This window comes from Ptiloglossa arizonensis, chromosome 5 (genome assembly GCF_051014685.1).
Source record: "Ptiloglossa arizonensis isolate GNS036 chromosome 5, iyPtiAriz1_principal, whole genome shotgun sequence".
Lineage (NCBI taxonomy): Eukaryota > Metazoa > Arthropoda > Insecta > Hymenoptera > Colletidae > Ptiloglossa > Ptiloglossa arizonensis.
Window position 1 is genome coordinate 16,075,598 of NC_135052.1, and position 25,408 is coordinate 16,101,005.

General features: G+C 50.5%; 1 protein-coding gene across 3 annotated transcripts in view; it reads left to right on the forward strand.

Moving 5' to 3' along the window:
• The first annotated feature begins 643 nt into the window (after positions 1-643).
• Zfh2 (Zn finger homeodomain 2) overlaps positions 644-25,408 on the forward strand; it is a 162,879-nt gene continuing 138,114 nt past the window's right edge. For 2 of the 3 annotated variants that reach the window (XM_076312449.1, XM_076312453.1), the window contains exons 1-4: positions 644-3,970; positions 7,297-10,148; positions 10,630-13,347; positions 13,488-13,953. In XM_076312449.1, coding sequence (XP_076168564.1) covers positions 766-3,970; positions 7,297-10,148; positions 10,630-13,347; positions 13,488-13,953 — 9,241 coding nt within the window. In that variant the 5' untranslated portion in view covers positions 644-765. The remainder of the gene's footprint in view (positions 3,971-7,296; positions 10,149-10,629; positions 13,348-13,487; positions 13,954-25,408) is intronic. The other variant, XM_076312450.1, reaches the window with a different exon arrangement.

Here is a 25,408-nt window from a genome sequence, read left to right on the forward strand (position 1 = left end):
GGAGACGTCAATATCCAATCGATAGATAAGTTTGGTCGACGGGTCGCAAACACAGCTGGGTCCACCGAGGGCTCAGGTAATCCGAACACAGGACGCCTTGTGTCGCCGTGCCGAGTCTCCTCGGTTTTTGTGTACCCACCCGCCGCCATCGTCGTCCCCGGATCCTCTGTACACGCAGCTTGCCGCGTTTTCTACGTATTTCGCTATCTTTCGCCCGTCCTCGTAGCCCCCGGCACTGTTTGTCCGGATTAACCGACTAGACCATCTCGTAATACTCCTGGCGAAATCATTCCTTCACGGGCGGACGGACTAGATTCCCGTCCGTCCCGTGAATACATATTCGGTCGTCGAGATAACGTCGTACCGCGAACCGGGTACATTCGCGGAAGCGACCTAGAACCGTGTAATCTTCCCTGGCGAGCGTACGTGCTCGGAAAAGTATCGTTTCGGGCGCGAATCGCTTCGAAACCGGTCGACGATTCAGCAAAGTACGTTCCGCGCGTATCGATACACCACGCGGGCAAGATTTTTCTAAGACGAGATTCCGTTTCGTGTTACAGGTACGACCTGGGGTTGCGTCGGGGTAGCTAGCAAAGCGTCTGTCGGTGGCGAAGAAGAGATTACGATTACTGATAGACAACGATTGAAGAGGGCGGGGTGCGCAACGTGCGGTAGAAGAAGAAGAAGAAGAAGAGCAAGTCGAGAGAGTGTAGGCGCAGGCGCCGTAGGTGATGTGAGGCTGGCGCCCGCCTCACGTTTGGGGTGATGCCCTCCAGTGAGCCTCATCCCCCCCAGTACCACCTTCAGCACCACAACATTCCTCCCTCGCATCTTCAACAGCACACGTCGACCGCGATCGGGCAGCATCAGCTCTATCAGCAGCTGGTGGCGGCCCATCATCAGCAACAGCAACAGCAACAGCAGCAGCAGCAGCAGCAGCAGCAGCAGCAGCAGCAGCAACAACAGCATCAACAGCAACAGCGACAGCAGCAACACGGCGGGCCCTTTCAAAATTCCACGTACGCGCAGCAAAAGCAGGAGATGAGCCCGGAGGAGGAGGGGGGTCGAGGGGGCGGGTCCCCCCCGGCGGCAGGGGCTGCGCTGCACCAGCCCCATCACCCCCGCACGGCCAGTCCACCCTCGGGCACGGAACCCTGCACCCGCGATGCCATACCAACGCCTACACCTATCGCGGACACGACCACGACCACCACGACTACCATGACGATGCAATCGCAGGGCCAACAGCAGGAGAAACAGGGTCCCAGCCCCAGTCCGAGTCCAACGGGCGGCGACGTCGAGAAATTCGACGGTAAGATCGTCTACAATCCCGATGGCTCGGCGTACATCATCGAGGGGGAGAGCGAGCTCAGCGAGGACGACTCGTTGCCGGACGGTTGCATCGTGGACGGTCGCGGTGTCTCGGTACCCCATTCGTTGGTGTTCCCGCAGATCGCGAACGCGTACTACGTGTCGCGGCTCTACGCCCATCAGGCCTACCAGCAGCAACAGCAACAGCAACAGCAACGCTCCGCGGTGCAACAGCACAATCCCGATCTTCCCGTGATGCACAGCTATCGGGTGATCAGCTATAGAAGCGCGGAGGGTAGTAAACAACCGCCACCACCACCGGCGGCACCGCCACCCCCGGCCGCATCCGTACCGGTGAAACCGATCCTGATGTGCTTCATATGCAAGCTCAGCTTCGGTTACGCAAAGAGTTTCGTCGCTCACGCACAGGGCGAACACCAACTGACCCTGATGGAGGACGAGAGGCAAGTGCTCTCGCATTCGACCGCCTCGGCCATCATACAGGCGGTCGGCAGGGGCAAACAGCCGCTGGTCAGTTTCCTCGAACCGGTGACCAACTCCACTTGCTCGCAACCCTCGCCCGCGCAGATCCAGAGCCAACAGCAACAGCAACGCGTCGAGACCAACGATCACGAGATCCCGACAACGACCAGCACCCCGGCCAGCACACCCGGTGTTCCGAGCAGTCCCCAGCAGCAGCAACAACAACAACAGCAACAACAGAGGCCGTCGCCGAGCACCCCCACGACACCCACCTCGCACTCGAATCATCCACTCGCGTACAATCATCAGCAATCGCAGCAACATCAATGGGCGGGAGCGCAGGTGAGCGCCGCTTCCTGGGCGAAGGCGCCCGACGCCGCCGGCGGTATGCACTACACCTCCCCGCCGCCGCCCACCTCCTCCACGAAGGGTTCGCCGTCCTCGTACGCGGCGTTGACCCAACAACCGCCGAATTTCCTCACGGGCACGACCATCGGTGTCTGTCCCGAGCACATGCAGGGTAGACCGAGCGGCGTCGAGTGCCCCAAGTGCGAGCTGATACTCGCCAGTAGCCGATTGGCCGGTCCCGGTGGACCGTTGGCCGGCATACACAGCCGTAACTCCTGCAAGACCCTCAAGTGCCCCAAATGCAACTGGCACTACAAGTACCAGGAGACACTGGAGATACACATGAAGGAGAAACATCCCGAGAGCGAGACCTCCTGCATATACTGCATCGCCGGTCAACCGCATCCGAGGTTAGCCCGCGGCGAGACCTACACCTGCGGCTACAAACCGTACAGATGCGAGGTGTGCAACTACTCGACCACCACCAAGGGGAATCTCAGCATTCACATGCAGAGCGACAAGCACCTGAACAACATGCAGGAGCTACAGCAGGGCGGTGGCGGTGGCTCCGGCGCCAACAATCCGTCCTCGTCCCAGGACGCGCCGATGCCCACGAGGAGTCCCCACCATCAACAGAACCACAGCCCCCACATCGCTGGCCAAGCGGGTAACCAAAGTAAACCGAAGCCCACGTTTCGATGCGACGTCTGCAACTACGAGACGAACGTCGCGCGCAACCTGAGGATACACATGACCAGCGAGAAGCACACGCACAACATGCTGGTGCTGCAACAGAGCGTCAAACAGATGCAAACGTTGTCGGTGTTCCAGTCCCATCAGCAGGCCCAGCACCATCACCAGCAGGCGCAGCAGCAGCATCAGCAACAGATCGAGCAGTTGTTGCATCTGGGTGGTCTGGACAAGCCGCAGCACGCCGAGGCCGCGTTGGCGGACATGGCGTACAATCAGGCGTTGTTGATACAGATGATGACCGGCGGTCAGCTACCGCCCCAATTGCCTCCGGAGCTTATGGGCGGGATGGCGAGTATGGGCGCGATGGGGAATCTAGCCGGGGACGTTGGTCTGTCGCCGGACAGCATGGATCCACCGCCGGAACCGGCGGACCCGGATCCCTCTCATCTGTATCAGTGCTGCGTGTGCAACAATTTCGGTACCGATTCCTTGGAAGCCCTCGGCCATCATTTGGCCATAGACAGAACGCGAACGCGCGAGGGGGAGATCCTAGCACTGGTCGCCGGTCACTTCGTCTGCAAACTTTGTTCCTATAAAACCAACCTGAAGGCGAACTTCCAGCTACACTGCAAAACCGACAAGCATCTTCAGCGTCTGCAGCACGTGAACCACGTGAAGGAGGGCGGTCCCCGTAACGAGTGGAAGCTCAAGTACCTGGCGTCGCCCACCAGCCCGGCGCAGCTACGTTGCCACGCGTGCGATTATTACACGAACAGCGCTCACAAGTTGGCGTTGCACGCCGCGTCCCCCAGACACGAGGCTGCCGCGCTTCTTCTACGTCACCTGCTCGAGGCCAGCGCCAACGTATCCTCGCAAGGGAAATTGTATCACTGCGCTCTATGCGGGTTCAGCGCGCGACACCGGTTACCGTTGCTACAGCACGTGCGCTCCTTGAGACACCTACAGATGGAGCAATTGCATCAGCTACATCGACGGAGCGGTATACAAGGGAACGAGACACCCCACACCGACATCGGTGACGTTTTCCAAGTCGTCAGCGATCCCGACGCGCCACCCGCCCAACAATCCAGTCCAAACACACCGACCACGCCAAACGCGACCAGCGCCAACAGTGGTGAGTAGGAGACACAATTCTATCACCGTTTCACCCTCACCCTCGCGATGTCCGATGGTTTTTCGGTGACCATCGGAGAGATCGTAACGGATACTCGATCTTTCTCGAGCAAATACTTTCGATGGAGGTTCGGTTCTTTAGTACTTGCTTGCGCAATGATTCTGTTACTTTGTAGCACTTGCGAAAACACCTTACTTTATAGTACTTGTACACAAATTTTAATATTTTATCGCACTCGCGGATAGATTCTATTATTTTAACTTATACTCGCTCGTATAAAGATTCTATTTTGATGTACTTTATGGAACAAAGAATCCGGCACTTTGTAGTACTTGCTGACGCGAAGATTCTGTTACTTTGTAGTACTTGCTGTCGTGAAGATTCTGTTACTTTGTAGTACTTGCTGACGCAAAGATTCTGTTACTTTATGGTACTTGTTAACGCGAAGATTCTGTTACTTTGTAGTACTTGCACAAAGTTTTATCGTACTTGCCTCGCAAAGATTCTATCGTTTTATCGTATTTTCATTTCCCGTCATCATAACCCATAGTTACAAATGCGATTCGTATCGCAAACGAAGCAGTACTTCACTTTTTGTCGTCATCCATTTTATGCGAAACGATCAAAAATGTCCAAGTTGACCGGTAAAGCAAAAACTACGGTTCCTTTATAAGCGAAAGAGAAAACGAGGCAATAAAAAAGAAGCTGTGATTAAAATATTCTAGTTTCTAAATTATTAAAATTTAATTCTTTCGATAATCTAGACATCGTAGAGACTACTACCGATCGTAAATCAACGATCGATCGAGCTAGTTTTTTTCAATGTTTTAAACGCTAGCGATGGGTAATGGTAACAGTTCCTTAAACACTTTCGGTTGAATTAGCGAATGTATAAATAATAAGAGAAGTTTTGAAAGTAACGCAAATTTTTTCTTCGAGCGAATATATCGAATAACTATGAATAACGAGAAAAACGTGTGCTTTTGGTCGATAAGTAAAAAAGCTGTGCAATAATCTTAGAGTCGATTCTTAAAGTGCCCTACCAACGGTACAATCGAACGATGTAAAAGTCTCTCTGGGTCCCAAAAGGCCCATGATACCGCGAGGGTTAACGATTCTTCTTTTCCGTTTGCCGTCCGTATTTTATCATTTTAAAACGGTCGAAACGTTGGACAGATTCGTTGGTATTTAAATCGAAAACAAAGACACAGAGGTATCGAACGTAACGACGCGTTCCTTGATTTTTCATCGAAAGAATGCTTAAAAAGATCGAGCTTCGAATAAGAAGCTTTCGAATTAGAAAAATGAAAAATTGAGTACAACCGGGGAAAAATTCTCGTTTCTTTTCTATCTCCTAAGTAAAAAATTGGTATCAAGTAAAAAAAAAAAATATCATTTTGTACAATACAATAATACCACAACAATACTCGAGGTACATTCGGTAAAGTCCTCGCGGCAATGTCCGAACGTTTTCCTTCAAAATTTCGCAAATTTCACCGGATAAGGATCGGACGCGCGTTAAAAATCGTTTTTCGAAAAACATCGAATCCGAGGAAAGAAATGTTGTTCGCCGCTCGGGTAGAAAGCCATTCGCCACACTCTTAATGAATTCAGTATTTTCATCGATTATCGCGTAATTAACAGGCAACGACGGCAATTTCGCGTGGCATATGGCCGTGGCGTGTATCGCGCCACGCACAATGCTGAGCGTTATTATATCGGCGGCCTGTACTTACATAAATATACGAGGAGAGTACGGTATACGAAGAGAAACCAGCAGCACGCGTTGCTTCGTCGCGTTGTGTTCTCGCAACTGACGCTGTTCGATGTAAATGCGGTTTCGGACAATACCAGACCACGCGAATAGGCGGTCTTCCTTTATTTCACGTCTTGCTTTCTCCGCCAGCCGGGCTTCTTTCTCTCTACCCACCTCCCCCTCTTTCCCTGTCGATAATTTTGTATTGCCAATCTGTAATTTCAAGTGGTATTGTTACACCGGACAAGGAAGCATCTGCGATATCTGCACACCGCAACGAGCCACCCTCCCCTGTACTCTTCATAGTTACCGAAACCTTTTCTAATATATCGTAATATCGGTCGTTCTTGTCCCGCGAACGGGATCGTTAGGCTGAGTCACGAGCGGTTGCGCACCGATCCGCGTTCAGGGCTTTTCGGAGATCGTTTTCTTCAACGAGAGGCGGCGAAAAGCACATTACCGCCGTTACATCGATCGATAATGTCCGATCCAGCGGATTGTTAAATTTAATAGGTTATTTGGTTAAAAATTGCATCATCGACGAGACAGACACCACGATCGGTTGTCTCCGTTCTTTTTTTTTCTTTTTTTGTACGTAAGTTAGATCTACGGACAGAGATACCTTGTTCGTCTTGTGGGAAACACGGAACGATATTTTGCAACCGATAGTTGGGTAAATTTTTTACGTGTCTTTTGTGTCGATCGTAAAACGAAACTGAAGGTTCCGTTCAACGAATGAAAATTGCACGCTCGCGCGAAGAAACAAATAAGAGAGTTACAAACGAGAAATAAATCGCAGGTGCAAAGATTTCGATTAAAAATCGTACACAACGTAGTACCGAATGAAAACTCCGCGTCGTCGTATAAAACACTTTCGCTGCCTGTTGTATGTACATAATTTACTTTCTCCCGCAACATTATCGGCTTATATACCTCTGTTCACGTGCAGCTGCGAGATTAATGTTTGGTTTTTTTTTCCCTATTATGATTTTTAACGTCGATCGACGATTTATCGGTGCCTTAATAGAAAGGGGAATTACACGTTGGTGTTATCGGAAGATAGTAATTGGTTTATTAAGGTGTAAGAATTTATGGGACTACGGCCAAAAGTGTTTAGCATTGTTCGAACCTCGCGCGGCGTTCAACGCGATTTCTCGATTTCGCTGCTCGCGTTTCGAGTATTCGTAGTTTTACCGACGAATTATATTTAACGTACTTTATAAATTAATTTGCAACCATTCGCGTCTTTCGAAATTTCATTGAGCGGAAGCACTAGAAGTGTCGACATTTGGGCATTTTTTCCGACGACACGGTACGCGTGATACAAATATTTCGTACGAGTGTTAAAAGTACGTACTTTGAACGATATTTGTACCAATTTTCGTGGAACAAAGATCGGTTAAGAAAATGAGAAAAAGATTTCTCGAAATCGGGAGTACGGTATTCCCTCCGAAAGTGGTCGACGAAGTTCGAGGGCAGTTCGACGCTCGGAAGTATTCGGTCGCAAACTCGTCTCCGACGATACAATTCGTTGCCATAAGCGAAACCGTTTTACCGTTTTTTTTTTCAGAACGACGGGAGGAAGGTAGCGACTGCGGTAACGAGGTGAAGCAAGAGCCGGATAACGATCAAGAAGCGGAGCAAGAGCCGGAGAACGAACACGAGGATGTCACCTGCCCGTATTGCACTTATCAGCCAACGTCGCGCGAAGAATTAAGGCAGCATTTACAAGTGGCCCACGTGCAGGATTCCGAGGAGAAACCGGAGACGGTGAAGGAGGAGCCGCCGCCCGAACTGTTGTGCCCGTTGTGCCAAGATGGCTTCAGAGAACGCGCCGCGTTGGAGAAGCACGTGATGCAGATCCACTCGGTGAACTCGGACGGTCTGCAACGGTTGTTGCTGCTGGTGGATCAGAGCCACTGGCTGAACAACAATCCGAGAAACACTTCGACACCGGCCGTGACCACTCCAACGTCACCGACCACCACCACCAAACCGCCCCAGGAGGAGGACATGAGCGAACGCGGCGCGAACGACGAGATCGAGGAGCTGACGAGATGCACCGTTTGCGGGCGCATTTGTCGTTCCTTGGAGGAGCTCCAGCAACACCACAGGGAGACGCATCCGGCCACCACGCCCACGCTGGCGGTCAGCGAGAAACACGTTTACAAGTATCGGTGCGGGCAGTGCAGCCTGGCGTTCAAGACCCTCGAGAAACTGCAACAGCACTCGCAGTATCACGCGATCAGGGACGCGACCAAGTGCGCGTTGTGCGGACGATCGTTTCGCTCGGTCCAGGCGCTCCAGAGACACCTGGAGTCTACCCACGCGGACCTCCACGAGGAGGAGCTCGCACAGTACAAGCAGAGCCTGATCCACGCTCACCCGCTGCTCCAGGCGCTCACCGAGGAGAGTTTTCGAAGACAGGGCGCCCTGGGTAGCGAGCAGAACACGGAGGACGACACCAGCAAGGCCGAGGAGGAGGAGAGCGACGCGAGCGACTCGTCGCCCCTGCACAAGGAGCAACGTCTCCTCGAGGACTATCTGAACAGTCAACCGGTAGCCGAGGACTCCTACCACGATCCGGGTAGAAAGTTCAAGTGTCATCGCTGCAAACTCGCGTTCACGCGGCAGAGCTACCTGACCGGGCACAACAAGACGCTGCTGCACCGCAAGGGCGAGAAGATGTCCTATCCCATGGAGAAGTACTTGGACCCGAACAGACCGTACAAGTGCGACGTGTGCAAGGAGAGCTTCACGCAGAAGAACATACTCTTGGTTCACTACAACAGCGTGAGCCATCTGCACAAACTGAAGAGGGCCATGCAGGAACAGGGTAACAACAACACCCTGATCTCGGTGGTGCCGCCGGCCAGCCCGACGGAATCGCCCGATTCCCAACAGGACCAAGACAAGAAACCCTACAAGTGCAACATATGCAAGGTGGCGTATTCCCAGGGCAGCACCCTGGACATTCACATGAGGAGTGTGCTGCACCAGACCAGAGCCAGTAAACTGCCAGACCTAGCCGCCAGCGGACAGCTGGATCTCGCTCGTCCGTTGATCGAACAACCGCCAACGAGTCCGAACAGTCCACCCATGAACACGAACACCAGCAACACCGGGACGATGCTCTCGTGTCCACGTTGCAGCGCTCTCTTCGTCAACCAGGAGCAACTCGCCACGCATCAACAACTCTACTGCATCTTCAGCAATCCCCTGGCGCTGTTTCAACAATTGGCCGCCTCCCAGCAACTCGTACCGTCTACACCGGCGAAAACACCACCGCCCACGTCCACCACACCCGGGCCCCAACAACACATGCAACAGAGCGTCCAACACGTCGCCCAGGCAACGCAGGACATCCTGTCGCAGCCGCGGCACAAGACATCGCAAATGTACAAGCATCTGTTGGAGAGTTTCGGTTTCGATCTGGTGATGCAGTTCAACGAGAACCATCAACGACGTCAACGGAAGGAGGAGGAAGCCGCCGCCGCGCTCCAAGCTCAGCAGGAACAACAGAAACAACAGGAGCAACAGAAACAGGCGCTCGCGGCTCTGGCGGCACGGGAACGAGAGGAGGAAGCCGAGCAGACCGACGACGACGTTATACCGGAGCTGACGAAGAGCACCTGTCAGCACTGCAACAAGGAGTTCAGCAGCGTTTGGGTACTGAAGGCGCACTGCGAGGAGGTGCACCGCGACTTGGTGCCGCGCGAATTCCTCGAGAAGTACGCGCAGCAGTTCAAGTGCGAGTACGAGAAGAAGAGCGTCGTCGTGACAGTGGCCACCTCATCGTCCACGTCCTCCGCACCGAGAAGTTCAACGCCAGCCTCCGCTCAACCGCAAGATCTTACCTCCGACAAGGAACATCGCGAGAGAGAGAAAGAGGAGTGCACAGAGATCAAGGAACGCATCAGCAAGACTCCCGAGGCTACCTCGACCACTCCGGCCACGACCCCGGCGTTGAGCAACACCCCGGTATCGAGCACCGACTCCACCACACCGATCGTCTTGACCACCAATTCGACCCATCACATACAACAACAGCAGCAGCAGCAACAGCAACAACAACAACAGCAACAGCAACAGCAGCAGCAACAACAGCAGCAACAGCAGCACGCTCAACTGACGTTGGCTCAGCAAATGTCCGAGATGCAGGCTGCGTTGAACGCCATGGCCGCCTCGCAGCTGCAACAACAGCTACAGCAATATCCGGGACTGATGATGGGGATGATGGGTCTACCGTTGGGATTGAACGTTCCCGCTCTGGCAGCCATGAATCTTCAACCACCGTTGGTGCCGATGATGCTACCGCCGCCTCCGTACGACGGTGCCGCCACCGCGTATCCGCCCATCAACGCTCAAGCCGATCTTCTCGCGAAACAACATCTCGCTCTGCAACAGCAACAAGCAGCAGCCGTAAGTAATTTTTCAATCGTTCGCCGTGTTCTACGTTACGTTTCGCTCGGTTAGCCTTTTCACCGTCCGGACGGAGCTAAGTACTCCGGTCTTCTTCGTTCGTCCACCTTTGCATACGTTTTGCATAATTTTCAACCGGTCGTTTATTTAAATAACCGAGTCGTTACTCATCTCCGAACGAGCCTTATCCGTTTAATCGTCGCTGCGTTATGTAAATCGCGAACGGTAAAAACGGTATCTCCCTCTTTTCTAACGCCGAAAGTTGCACAATGGGATAACTGCACAACGGATAACAACGCGAGTATATAAATTCGACGAGTAGGAAACCTTGCGATACGAGACACGCACGGGTGGTAGAAGGATTGTAGGGTAATTCGTCGGTCGCGTTCGAGATTTTTTAATAACGAAAGGCAGTTTCGACTCACCGGCGACGAATTCGACAAAACGGGGGAAAGCATAGGTGAATTTTGTCGTTTTCCAGGCAAATGTAGCTGCCTCGCAGAAACGAGCACGCACTCGTATAACGGACGAACAGCTCAAGATACTACGAGCGCACTTCGATATTAACAATTCACCGGGCGAGGAACAGATATTGGACATGGCGGCGCAGAGCGGTTTGCCACCGAAAGTGATAAAACACTGGTTCCGTAACACGTTGTTCAAAGAACGTCAACGCAACAAAGACAGCCCGTACAATTTCAACAATCCGCCGAGCACCACTCTGAACCTCGAGGAATACGAGAAAACCGGGGAGGCGAAGGTGACACCGTTGAACTCGAGCGTGTCGGGGAGCAGCTCGTCGGACGACAAGAGTCCGAACAAACAGGCCTCGCCGCCACCGTCGACGACGAACATGAACCCGTCCCAGCCGACCGAGATCAAGCAGGAGGTTCAAGAGCAACCCCAGTGCCACGTGCAACAACAGCACGCCCAACATCAAGAAGAGCAACAACATCATTCGCCCGGTAGCTCGGGCGGTCAACAATCGCAACCGCATTCCCCGGCGCTTAGCATCAGCTCCGTATTTCCTAGCATCCATCACGACGTGACGTCTCACGCACCGACGACGACCAACGCCCCGAGCACCCCGATGCTACCACCGAAACTCGGACCCCAGAGTTTCGCCAGTCCGAATCCCGGACCGGGCGGGGTGGTGCCAGCCTCGATGGCCGCGATTGCTCTGACCCCCCAAAGATCGTTGAGCCCGGGTCGCGGACCGACCGATTACTCGTTCGGTGGTAACGGGAACGGGAGCAACTCCTCCGGCGGTAGTTCCGGTAAACGAGCGAATCGAACGCGGTTCACCGATTATCAGATCAAAGTGCTGCAAGAGTTCTTCGAAAATAACGCCTACCCGAAAGATGACGATCTGGAATATCTGAGCAAGCTTCTCGGACTGAGCCCGCGCGTAATCGTGGTTTGGTTCCAAAACGCTCGACAGAAGGCACGTAAAGTTTATGAGAATCAACCGGCCGCCGAGCCCGTGACACCTGGCACCCGCGAAAGCGACGACGGTTCAGGCCGCTTTCAAAGAACTCCGGGCTTGAATTACCAATGTAAAAAGTGCTTACTGGTGTTTCAGAGATACTACGAACTCATTCGGCATCAGAAGACGCACTGCTTCAAAGAGGAGGATGCAAAGAGAAGCGCGCAAGCGCAGGCCGCCGCGGCTCAAGTCGCCGCCGTTTTGAGTTCCGAAGATAGCAACAGCAGCTCAACGACAACCACGGCAAACGCTGTGTCGGCAAACACGACGAACGCGCCCGCGCTCGCTGAACAGCTACAGCAACCGTTGAACGCTACCGCGTCCCCTCATCATCAACAACAGACGATGACGCAATCGCATCAACAGCCACAGCAGCAGTTGCAACAACAGCAACAGTCGCAGTCGCAGACCGAGTCGAAGGAGGGTAGCTTCCAATGCGACAAATGCAACCTGATGTTCGGTAGATTCGAGCTGTGGCGCGAGCATCAGCTGGTACATATCATGAATCCATCCCTGTTCCCACCGGCGTATCCACCGGACTCGCCGTTCGGGATCCTCCAGCAACAGGCGTTGAACGCCACGTCCGGTGTGACCGCGGACACCTCTCATCCGCTGATCGCGATGATGCAGGACAGAAAACGAAAGTACGAGGACTTCGAGGAGGGTACCGGTAGCGAGACGCGCTCCAATTCCGAGCACAGCGAGCAACCCAAGGACAAACGTCTACGAACGACGATACTGCCGGAGCAACTGGATTACCTCTATCAAAAGTATCAGGTCGAATCGAATCCGTCGCGCAAGATGCTGGAGACGATCGCGCGGGAAGTGGGCCTTAAGAAACGCGTGGTACAGGTGTGGTTCCAGAATACTCGTGCACGGGAACGGAAGGGACAGTTCCGTGCCCACAGCCAGGTGATAAACAAACGTTGCCCGTTCTGTCCGGCGTTGTTCAAAGTGAAATCCGCTCTCGAGTCGCATCTCAGCAGCAAACACGCCGATCAGGTCGCACGCGGCGAGGTGAACATAGACAACATACCCGACGAGGAGCTCTCGATGGAGTCCGCGCCCTCGAATCCCAGCACACCGAACATGATGCCACCGTTGTTCCCGCCGTTCAACACCGACATGGAGGCCTCCCTGAAGAAGTACTACGAGGAGTCGATGAAACGATACATCAGCGAGCTTCAGGCGCACGCGAGCAACGGTAAACAGGAAGCGGCGAACCATCAGAGCGGGAACAACAGCGGCGAGTCCCCCTTGGATCTCAGCAAACCGGTCGATCTCAGCCGTCCGATGAAACTGAGTCTCGGCGGGTTGAGCAACCTCCTCGAGGAGCAACACGGGGTACATTTTCGCGGCGGTAGCGACTGCGGCCCGCTCACCGATCTCTCCGAGCGCAGTATCTGCGACGACGACAGCATGAGCGAGACCACCGAGTTCCTCGACGACGAGAGCGGACCGGCCAGCCCCGCTTCGAGTACCCAGAGCTCGCGACAGGGGCCCGCCAGCGCGGGACAAGGTAGCACACCCCTCGCACCGGTAACCGGCGCCGGGAGCGGGACCAGCCAATCCAGCGGCAAGAGGTATCGCACGCAGATGTCGGCGACCCAGGTGAAGGTGATGAAGTCGCTCTTCTCGGACTACAAGACACCGACCATGGCCGAATGCGAGATGCTCGGCCGGGAGATCGGGCTACCGAAACGCGTGGTTCAGGTAAGCCTACGTAGAGCTTAGCTTACCTGCTACCGAACGGTTCACGGATGTACAACGTAACTAGCGTTGCGCGCGCACGATTAGCGTACAGTTCCGTCCCATCGTCGACGAGCTTGCGGTCTAATCGAAACGAGTTGCAGGTCTGGTTTCAGAACGCCCGCGCGAAGGAGAAGAAGGCGAGGTTGGCGGCGGGTTTGCCCGCCGAGGGCTCGGCGGTCCAACCGCATCGCGGGCCCACCGGGCCCGACGAGTGCAGACTCTGCTCGGTCCGTTACTCGGCCAAGTCGCCGCTACAGGAGCACGTGTTCTCGCGACGGCACATCGAGTCGGTGCGCGTCGCCGTCGAGGAGGGGAGCCTGGTACCACCGACGCCCGGCGCCCCGATCCTCCCCGGTGGCAACAACGCCGCCGCGGCCCTCGCCGCCGGCAACAACGCATCGGTGGTCGGTACCGCCAATCAGCAACAAACCGGCCAACAACAGCAGCAGCAAACCGACGAAAACATGATGTACGGATCCTTGTTCCTCCACCCCACGGCGATGTTCCAGCCGCAGCAGCAGCAGCACCCGGGCGCCGCGACGGCTAGCACGGCTACCACCACGGCCGGTGAGTGTCTGGCTGACCTCTTAGACTCGTAAGCGACCGTACGGCCCGCGTTTCGTTCGAAATTCTCATCAATTTTACTCCGCGTTTCAACCCCGACCACCCGGAGACGGGTATCTCGCGAGACGCGTTCGGTTTCTTTACCCCGGGGATCGTTCTTCGTCCCCGGGAGGGTGGATTCGACGAGAACGTGTTTATTCGTAACATGTGTTTTTTTTTTTTTTTTTTTTATATCTCGTGTTTACTCTTCGCTTCGTTTCTCGTTCGACCACCTCGTCGACAAAACGCGAGTCGTTCGGAGCGTAATTTTCAATTTTTTTTTTTTTTTTTTTCTACTCGAATCCGCGACGAATGATGAATTTCGAACTCGCGCGAAGCTGCGTCGTTGTATGTTGTGCACGTGTTCTTTGTTTTACCGCGTGTGGACATACACATGTACAATTTTGGCCCGTGTGATACTCTAGGGGGCCCGTCAACTATGGAATTTATACGAAAGAATTTCGAGAAACCTTTTACATGTATAGTTGCGAATATAATATATCCAGAGCTAGGCAATACTGAAAGTTCCTATCAGATGACTATTCTAGCGTAAAAGAGAATGCAAGAGGGCGAATAAGAGAGAGAGAGAGAAAGAGAGGGAGAGATTGAGCGATCGAAAGAGAGCGAGAGAAAGAGGGATGAGCGAGAAAGTGAACGAATGAGAGGGAGAGAGAGAGAGAGAGAGAGAAAAAAGATACGAGCGCAAGGGAGACGAGAGAGTGTGCGTGCGTGTAAGAGTGAGCGCGTCGAGCATTAACTTTTAAATGAAAAGAAAAAAAAAAGAACGATCATCGCAAAATCGGAGAGATACAAATCTATTACGAACTTTATTATTATATTTTATAATGGATTCTTAGTACTATCCATTTCGATTATTACTCGAAGCGTTTGATGCATTATAGTATAGTCAGAAAGAACGGAGAATTACATTGCCTTTAATTCCTACGTAGCGTAGCGAAGTATCATCACTCCCGCTCCTCGCTCCTCCCCTTCTCCCCCACCCGCGCCGACCCCCACCCCAGCCCACTACCTTTGTTTTTCCCCTGTTTTCGATTCTACGTTATTATTATCATCGTGGTCATCGTCGTCGTCATTTATTCGCGAAGCCCCGTTCCATGGACCGTGTCATCTTTTTACCACGTTCGAAAAACCTCCCGTCTCTTGTATTCGCGGCCCGAAGCGATTTCCATCGTTGTAAATACTCGGCGAGAGCCCATCGCTGTTATCCGAGGCCCGGATGGGGGCCCCTGTTATCTCGTACGGTCCCGATTCTGGCCTCCCGTGGGGGCACACGCGATCGCCAGAGGACGCGCGCGACCATCCTGTGAAACAATGGCGGGCGCGCAACGATACGCGTTATAGAATATACATATTTAAACGAACGAGAGAAAAGAAAAAAAGGAAATGAAAGAAAGAAAGAAATGAAAGAAAGAAAGAAAGAAAGAAAACCACCCACTTTAAGTTGTATCCCGCGTTCACCTTCCCCCACGCGCGTCGCGCACGCGTAGACGCGAGCGAAAGAGAATCCTATTTGCCATTACGACGACATCGATCTTAATCAGGGCTAGTACTAATTATTATTATTATTATTATTATTATTATTATTATTATTATTATTATTATTATTATTATTTTACGCGTTAGTTATTTATGAGTTCCCCCAATTATTTTGTGATAGTCACACTCTCGCCTGCCCGTGCGACCTCGTCTCGACCTTGAACAAGCCCGACGTTTCCTTTTCGCGTTGTATCGTATTATTTTTTTTTTTTTGCACTTTTTTTTCGTCTACTTTCAACTTATATCATTTTGCGCGCGCGCGTGCACGAAGAGAAGAGAGCTCATATTCGCAGCCGACGAGGGTGTGGCTCCCGCTTCTCGCTTTTTTTTCTTCACCGACACGAGGCGCACATACGTACACCCAAACACACATACATATATATATACATATATACATATATATATATGTACACACGCAAAGCAACCACGCGCGTTCGCAAGCGGACAACGCGCGCGAATACACGAAACCACGAAACCACGAACAGATACACGGTACAATGCTACAATGTTATGTATGTCGGTCCCTACTATTCTTGTGTATATAGTTTATTATTATTATTATTATTATTATTATTAATTATTATTATTATTATTATTATTATTATTATTATTATTTTATATTATTAATATTATATTATTTTTCCGTTCTAGTCTAAAATAAAGCTATACTATCGTAAGATTAATCTTTGGTTTTCTTCTTATTTGAAGTTTTACGTCCGTTTCCTGCACCAATCCCGTGTTCCCGCAATCATCATCACCACCACCACCATCACCCCCGCACACTCGGTCGGTTCAACCCCCGCGTCCTTCTTGTTTTGTTTTCGGGTGAGTCGTTGCGTCGCGAAGCCCCGCGCGGACGATATCTAAATCACCATCGGACCGCGTCGTTTACCTGTCCCCGTGGCAGTCTTCCTGTGAACGGCCGCGATGGCGGACGTTTATCGAGGAGCGACCGCGTGGGGCCCCGTGCGTGCGTGCGTGCGTGCATGCGTGCATGCGTGCATGCATGCGTGCATGCGTGCGCGCGCACGCCAGTTTGAAACGCCCGCGTAGGCAGCGCGCGTTCAACGATCGTACCGCGATACACCACGCGGAAGAGACCCACGAGGCCCGGTTCGCGTTTACGTCGATCGATCGCGCGCGAGTTTCGCGCAAACACGGTGGCCATTCCAACGAAATTACGACACCGGTTCGCGTACGTTCCCGGCGCGTAGCTAATTAAACCCGGTTAAACCGCCATCGAGGACGATTTAAACGACGACTCCGCGCGTACGTCGACGTGGATTCCGGCCTACCGAGAATCCACGCTCGTTGAAAACTGTGGCGCGGTTTATCGCGCCCATCGGGCCGTGGAGGGACTGTGTTGCATTCGGAGCAACAAATTGAAAGTGAGTTGTCTCCGAGAAACGGTCGAAGTTTGTAAAATTACGTTTCGTATTATCGAGGGTTGATCGAGATGGAGTTTGTTTCTTTTTTTTTTACGATGGAATTACTTTGAAATAGGTTTTCGACGATTCTGGTATTTAGATGGTAAATATTGTATCCCGTAGGCAGTGGTGTGTCTACTTTTGCGTTAGGCAGCGCAATTTTGTGAATATTGACTACGGATTGCGTAATATTTCGAATGGATGGATAATATTGTTTATTGGCACAGTATGTGTATTACGTTATCGTAAAAGACACTTATGCCGGGGTGACTAAATTATATGTGGATACGGGTATTGTAAAGATGGAGATACACGTTAGTAAGAAAATGGTGGAAATCGAGAAAGCGATAGAAACGTATCGCGAGTCGGATAAAAATGCAAACCGACATCGATGCGCGACACTTGTCGAGATCGCGACGATGTTCTCGTAGTTACGGAGAAATTTAATCGCGCGTTTGCCATCGCGGTGGTTTTCATCGCGTTCGAAACGATCCGAACGCTCAACGTACGCGTACACAATATTAATATTAATTTCCGTACAAATGTGACATCCCAATCGAACGAATCCCCAATAATTCGTTCCTACTTCTCTTCATCGCCAGGTCGCGTGGCGTCCCAAGAAGCTTAACCTCAACCATAGGTCCGCCATGAACCGTGATACATAAACGACCCAGTAACAACGCGCCAATTTCCTCGCAAAAGTTACCCAGACCCATTGAATAATTAACAATCCAAAAGAAGCTACGGAAAATTCGTCATCCGAATCGTTCGAATTCGTATCACGAACGAGTTACCCAATTGCCTGGAACCTCTCGAGGATTTCAATTACGTCGAAGAGAAAGAGAGAGACAGAGAAAAAAAAATTGATCCATCGACGCGATGACTTCGTAATTGTTACGTGACTTACCACTCGACTTTCCAAGGTTTCGTCGATCAAACCCGGACGGTAATTAGTCGCGGTGCTTTTTCGAGGCGTCCCCGACGCAACAATAGAGGCGATCTATAAGCGACGGTTGCGTGGGGAGGTGGATGATTACGAGAACCATTGTACACACGGTCATGGTCGGCGTTGACGGGGCCGGTTCATTGCCACCGAACGAACACCACCTTCACGAAATTCCCTAAACGACGCGCGCGATCGACGCACAGAATCGAGCGAGACGCGTCCTGAAGGAAAACGAGAACAAAGGGTACGCGGGATATTCCCTCGGAAAATTGATTCCTCGACGACCGAGCCGGCGTCGGCCCGTTTCAACTCCCGCCTAGGCGTTTTCGCGCCCTTTTGTACGGGACTCGCGACAAAAGGCGCTCGGATATTCCCTGTAAAAAATCTAATGGTTTTGTTTGGGATCCGTGCGGAGACTTTCCGGGCTCGATCGACGAACGAACCGTGCAACCGGGTAAAATGATCGCGTCGGTTGTCGGTGTCTCGATGGGTCTTCGAAGGGAGTGAAATTTTCTTAATTTTATTTGCGAGTAGTACAGTTTTTGGAGATATTAAGATGATTTTGTTAAAATATAGGGACTAGTGTATTTACTGGGATGAATTTAGGCTGTGGGTACATTTGAATTTTCGTTTATTTGTGAATAGTATATTTTTTTGGAGATATTAAGATGATTTTGTTAAAATATAGAGTAGTGTAGCTGCTAGGATGAATTTAAGTTGGAGGTAAATTGGAAAGGATGGAAGAACATTGAGAGTGGGTTGAAAACCTTTTTTAGTTTCTTTTGAGATAGAAATATTATTAGTAATTCTTAAATTGGAATACACCTCTTGCAATTTAACCTTTGCTAATAGTCGTTATTGAATTTCGCTGAATTTTAAATTTGTACCTTTGATTCGTGAATTTTGATGTAACTGGTCAATAAATTAGGAGAATGTCGTTACACGACAAATAAAAAAATGTTGGTACGAATTTAGCTTGGAAAATTATAACCTTCGTAAAAGTCACGAAAAGGAGGTCCGTAGAAAATTACCAAGACGCGTATTTATTCAAACTCGATGAAAATAATAATGCAGGTGCAGTGCCAGAGAGAAGCGGGTGTTGGAAAAATTATAATATCTGAAAAATCTGTAAATATGCAAAGATTTCTAATATAAACACCTCGGTTTTACGTAGAGTAATTTATAATGAAAATTTATAAGAATTGTCGATCGGGGGAACCAGTCGGTAGTCTTCGCTCGGAGATTACACGAGGCAGATTACAAAGAAAAGAAATTCTACGATAACAAGTGCCAATTTATGTGCCAGTTAAATGCCAATGCAGGGATTTAAAGACTGCCACGAACGTAAACGAAAGGTCATCTATAAGTATACACCGTGAAATAAACATATCAATGTACGAAGACGCGAAAAGGGATAGTCGGTCTTCGACGTACTCGAGACGTCCAAACAGTTCTCCTGTAAATCGATTTTTACGTAATCCGAGAATCGTTAACAAAATGTTTCTGTTACATCTTTGTTACATCTTAATGTTACAAAAGTCGCGTAGTATCGTTAGAAAGAAGAAGAGAAACAGTTACGTATTGTAAAGAAATTAAAAGTTCCATCTGGATGTAGTGCTCGAACAGCCAGAGAACACGTAAATAAAAAGAAGAAATATACGTATTGGAAAAACTGGAAAAATTGATTTCGTAGAAGAATCAAATACTATTTGCTCCAGTTCGCTAATTGCCACAGTATCTACGATACAAACTCGCGTTACGCGTTTCTTCCCTCGACTCTGCTCTAAAAAATTATACACCTTCGTTTCGATAAAATCCACGTATGTAAATCGTGGACCACGTGTCCATTGAACCTCCAAAGAGAAACGCGTGATTTTCGATCGTTTCGCATTTATCTTTCGTAGGTAAATAAAAAATCGAATTCTATTTGCTCCACTTCGCTAATTACCACAGTATCTACGATAGAAACTCGCGCTACGTATTTCTTGCCTCTAAAAAATTATACACCTTCCTTCCGACGAAATCCACGTATGTAAATCTTGGACCACGCGTCCATTGAACCACCGACACCTGGAACGGCGGATCATCTCCATCCGAAAAGGCTCTCCGGAAGAAAGAGGAACGCGTCGGTCCCCGACTCGCGTGTCTTTGAAAGAATTCTCGTCTTTCGCGCGTATCTTTCGGTTCGGTTCGCCGAGGGGGTTGGAACCGGGAATAGTGGCGCCGAAAATTTCGAGAGACCCGTAGAAATTCATGACGCGAACCCTTTCACGGTAGGTAGCTTCCTTCCGGCTCGTGTCGGGGCACGCGTCGCTTTCCACAACGGGGCACGTTGCCCCCGCGCGAATCAAGGCGCGCGTTATTTTGAAAACCTTATGCAAATGGAAGGAGGCGGGCCCCCGGGGTCGCGAGCGGCCGCGACACGAAATGTCGGCGCGTTTTGTACCGGCGGGGAACGATTATGTGTACGGTTCGTGAAATTATGCAAAACACACGGCGTGCCGCGCAGAGCACGTCGCGTTTGACTCGCGTGCGCGGAGGGTGTGTAAACGACTCGCACGGTAGGCACGTGGCATCCTCGACGAGGGAATGCAAATGATAACCGCTCTCGAGGGTTGGACGTCTCTTTGTCCAGAGGACATCGGCTCGCACGAAAATTGCAAAGAGAGAGAGAGAGAGAAAGAGATAGGGGGGCACGTATCGAAGATCGCGGGGCAATAGGAACCCATCGGTGCCCGTTTACGTTCCAATTAACTTCCCGACGGACGCTTCGAGGGCGCTGCTTTCGACCCGAGAAATGCGAGGATGGGCCCGAATTCGACGAGTTGCTCGAGTATTTTCACTAATCGAGGGACGAACTGTCGATAGAAATTTCCAAACGCGTTGTAATACAGAAAGGAGATTTTTGGTGCGCGTAAAATATTTACGATTGCGATTCTTGTCTCTCTTGTTACAAGTACGGTGATCCAGGTACACGGAGTTAACGGAGTATTTTGAGTAATCGGAGGACAAATATCGTCGATAGAAATTTCGAAGCGCGTTGCGATGCAGGAACAAGGTTTTCGGTACAACTGTATCTTGAGTCCGAGTTCATAGTTTGGTTCCAGGTTTGTGTCAGGTACGAAACATTCCTGGAAAGTGTGCAAGAAAATCACCGATCGATGAACAGGGTCAAGATCGATACAGCAATCGATAGGAAAATCACAATTGGTTCAACCTTCTTTCGCAATATCTGAAACGAACAAAAATAAGCAAGAGTTATTTCTCTGTCATGGTTCGGACCCTAATCATTTGCTTCCAGGTTCTGGTACGTTCACTCGTGGTATATTTAGTCCGACGAATACATTTAGAAACGAATTAGATTTCTTTGTCGGGTCTCGAGCCTCCTTTCGACCGATTAGATTCACTCCCTAGGACTCGACCAGGACGCTATAGCCACGGAACTTGGTTTCGTCACCGAAGAAATATCTTTGCAAGATTTATTACTTTTACTAGCAACACCAAACGGTCGATCCGATTTACCGAAAAGAAAAAAGTAAAACGAGTCGTTCGCGTTCGTAAGAAAATTACGCTCTCTTGGAATAATGGAGACCGCTCTTAAAGGACATCGGAGATGAAATTGCACGGGATACGTTCCAAACACCGTCGAAGGTACTTAAGTGGACTCTCGAGTCTAATATTGTACGTTCACTTTATGTGCAATGCGGTCGTCGAAGCTGAAGCTGCCAAATTTTTTCGCGTCGTGTTCTAGAAATCTTTTTCTCGACCTTTGAAACGGTTGGTGATAATTTCCAGTCGTTCGCTCGACAATAATTTCAGGCATCGTTAAGGGGACATTCAGCGGAACCACCGAGTCTTTGAAACCTAGTAAGTTTATTATTTTAAGAAACACGGTTATGCCCCTCGGATTGTCACCGTTACCCTCACCATTGTTAACTGTCGCAGGTCGATCCCAACCAGCCCGAGAAGCTACAATGCAACGCGTTCGCGTGTCCTTGGTCGTCACCTTCGACGCTTTCTTTCTTTTCACAAGTTCAACGAAACAAATACGTTTTTTTGCTACACCTCTATATAAAAATCAAACCTCGAGCAATACCTCGAACATAAAAATCCATCTACAAAGCTCTCACCCTTGCTCAAATCCAGCGAAAGAAGTTTATTTTTCTTCGTCTCGCTCTGACAATACTTTGATCGCAAAAATCCACCTTTAACACTCTTTTCCTTCCTCAAGTACAACAAAATCAGTTCACAACAACACCTCGAACATGAAAATTCCTCTTCAAAGTTCTCCTTCTTACTCAAGTGGAGTAAAATAAATTCATTCCCCATCAATTCGCTCTAACGATCTCTCGAGTATAAGAATCCCTCTAACTCTAACAGAACATCCGAAGTAATTACTGACAATTTCGACCATTCCTTCGTACAATCGTCCATTCTCAACCGCTCAAATTTTCATCTACCTTCTGGATGAAAATACGCGACGTACAGCCAAGAAACGATTCGTTGAAAGATCATCCGCGTCGCCGAAAACTCGTCGATCGCAAGGATCCACGGATGCCCCCGGGGTCGTCTTACAGTCGCGGTCGAGAGGCCTCCTCGGTCTATTCCGTATCGCGAACAGCTTGTTTACATTGAAACGTCCCACGCGATCTAAAATCACGGTAACGTCCCGGAGCGGTCGTAGAATCACAGCCAAACGAGTTCAAACTCGGGTTGGTTCCCGATGGAAGGGCCTTGGGGACGCCACCAGGTAGGAATTAGCATGCCGCGAGGCACTCGGCGGTTTGTTTTTTTTTTCTATTTTCTTTTTACCTTCCCTCTCGCTCTCTCTCACTCTCTCTCTTTAACCGGCGCGTCGGGTAACCTCGCGGTCTTCGTTTATTCGCCTTTAATCCCTTTGGATCCAACGCTAGGACCGCATGGTCAACTCCTAAGGTGGCGGCAGCGGAGGAGTACCACGGAATCGGTTCGTCTTCTCCCACTTTTCGCGTCCTTTCCTCTCCTCCGGTCCCCGTCTCCCCCCACCCCAACCCCCGTTCGAGCAACCCGCCTCTCTACCCCTGTTGCCCGTCCGCGTTCCATGTCCTTCTCCTTTCTTCTGCCGTGTCCCAAGCCATATGTTACCCGATCCACGCCGGAGCTATTAATTATATCGATCTATATAGGCAGCGTAGTTAGCCGTAGCAGCGAAAAGCAGTACCAGGCCCCGCAACGCTTTATGGTTCTTCTCTTCTCTCCCCCCCTTTTCTCTCTCTCTCTATCTCTCTATCTATATATCTGTCTGTCTCTTGCTCTCTCTTTTCTCGATCGTTTCTCTTCCCCTGCCGGTCGTCTCCATCCCTTCCTCCCGTTTTCCCCACCTCTTCGTCAAGCGCTCCGACAACGGGGTGAGAACCTAAAAAAATGGTGAAGCCTCACGCGCGCTTGCGATCGCTCGCTAGCTAGCTCGCTCGCTCGCTCGTTCGCGCATTGCACAGAAATACATAAAACCCGGACCAGAGGCATAAATCATCGGGGCTCTGGCGTGGAGGAACTATTATGTGACTCACGGCCGGGTACAAAGATGAGAGCCAGATCCGAGGAATAGAGGGAGCCGAAAAAAATCCTGTTACCGGGGGGTGAGAGTGGTGCACCCCAATGGGCCGCTCGGTGATCATCGCCGATACCTTTTTTTAACCTTTTTTTTTTTAGTTCGAATCGGAGAATCTTTCTCGCCCGTTGGTTAGGTTTGTTTGTTAATTGGACCGGTGGGATTATCGACAGTTGCTCAGTCTTCCGTTGCGACGAGAAGCAGTGGGTTCGGGGTGGGGGTGAAATTTAGGCGAACGTCCAGGTGGATGTCACGATTGTCAGTATATTTTTTCGCGATCGTCAATTTGCGAGGTAGAAGATTTTTGGTATTATTGTTTGGCTACTCTGGTCTAAGGAGATAGGTTCTTTGAGATAATAATTGTTCATTTTGTATTTAGGTTTTTAATACCCATCATTGCGACGGTGTTCAGTATTATTCGTCGATGGGATTTCGTGGACGATGTTTAGATAGATTCTCGAGTATTTTTCCGGTAGAACGTTTCCTTCGTTTCTTTTTAACACTTTCACACGCCTTCGGATGCAAATTCCAAGCTACGAAATTCTTCTCCTTTCTCGCGAACTTCGCCAACTTCTCTCAAATTGTTTCGTCCTTGGCGCGTTCCTCTACACACCCGTTGTGTTATTATTTCCGAATTTCTCGAAGGTAGATTATACACAGAACGCGATAAACGCCCCTTTTTCTCAACATTGTACGAATCAAGATTGTAACGACCATACTATCCAATGATCGATCATCGGGTTGGAGCAGAGTTACGTTTCGTTCTGGTTCTTCCCACACCTCGCTTCCAAATAATCGAATGCGCTACTCTGAACCGAAACTGAACAATTTTTAATAAATATTGAAAAGTGTATCGACATTCTGGACGTACCGAACAATTTTCAAAAAATATTCAAAAGAATGTATCGACTGTCTAACTAAATTTCCCGGACAATTTTTCAAAAAATATTCAAAAGTGTACCGACGATCAAACTAAATGTACCATTTCGAAAGAATCGTGAACAAATTTTACGCGTATCGACATTCTACGTAAAAATGAATACTCTTCTACGAACCCTTCCAAAAAGATTAAAGTTCTCCCCGACATCGATTTTCTAAAACCATACTGTACACAAAGAATACACAAATGGGTTAAAAACCCCTGCGCCGGTGTTCCCTCGGTAAGTGTCTCCGACATGAAATTCCCGCGTTTCTACGAATCCCCCACTCTCGTGTTGCCATTCACCGAAAACATAATAGACCGGGCGAATCACCCGGAACGGTTCGTTTGTAAATGTCGAGAAACGGGGGAAGAGAAACTGGTTTGTCCCGGTCGAAACGCGAGACGCTACTCCTACGTTCTTGCTAAATAATTACATCGACGAAGGAAACGCGAGATAAAGCGTAATCGCTAGGAGGAAATTACCAGGATTTTGCCCGTCAGGCGGACGACTCTACCGCCGAAAGCAATTTTTCTAACGAGTTTCACCGTCGGAGCAATCTCGGATCGCGCTACTTGGACAACTCGGCCGACCAGTCCCGGAATCGTTTTCACAAGGCGCCGAGGTCACCGAAAGCGGCGCGCGTACGAGGAAGCGACGCGACTTCGTCGTCGTCGTCGTCGTCGTCGTCGTCGAAAGTCGTCAGCGGCGTCGTGGCGTTGAAAATAGCGCGGCGCGTTATAGGCGAGCATTAGAGTGACCGGTAGCCGACCGACGAGTTTTTTTGCCGGATTCCGGTAGCACGAACGAAAAACGACTCGGGGGCCCGAGCAGAGGAGTCCCTGGCCTCTATAGTTCGCTACTTTTACTAGGTTATTCACGAACACGGTCCCCGTGACTCGTTTCGCGCCCGGCTCTCCTCTCGGCACCTCGTCCGACGCAAAGTCTGCCGGAGCCAACAGGCCCGAAAGAAAGAAGT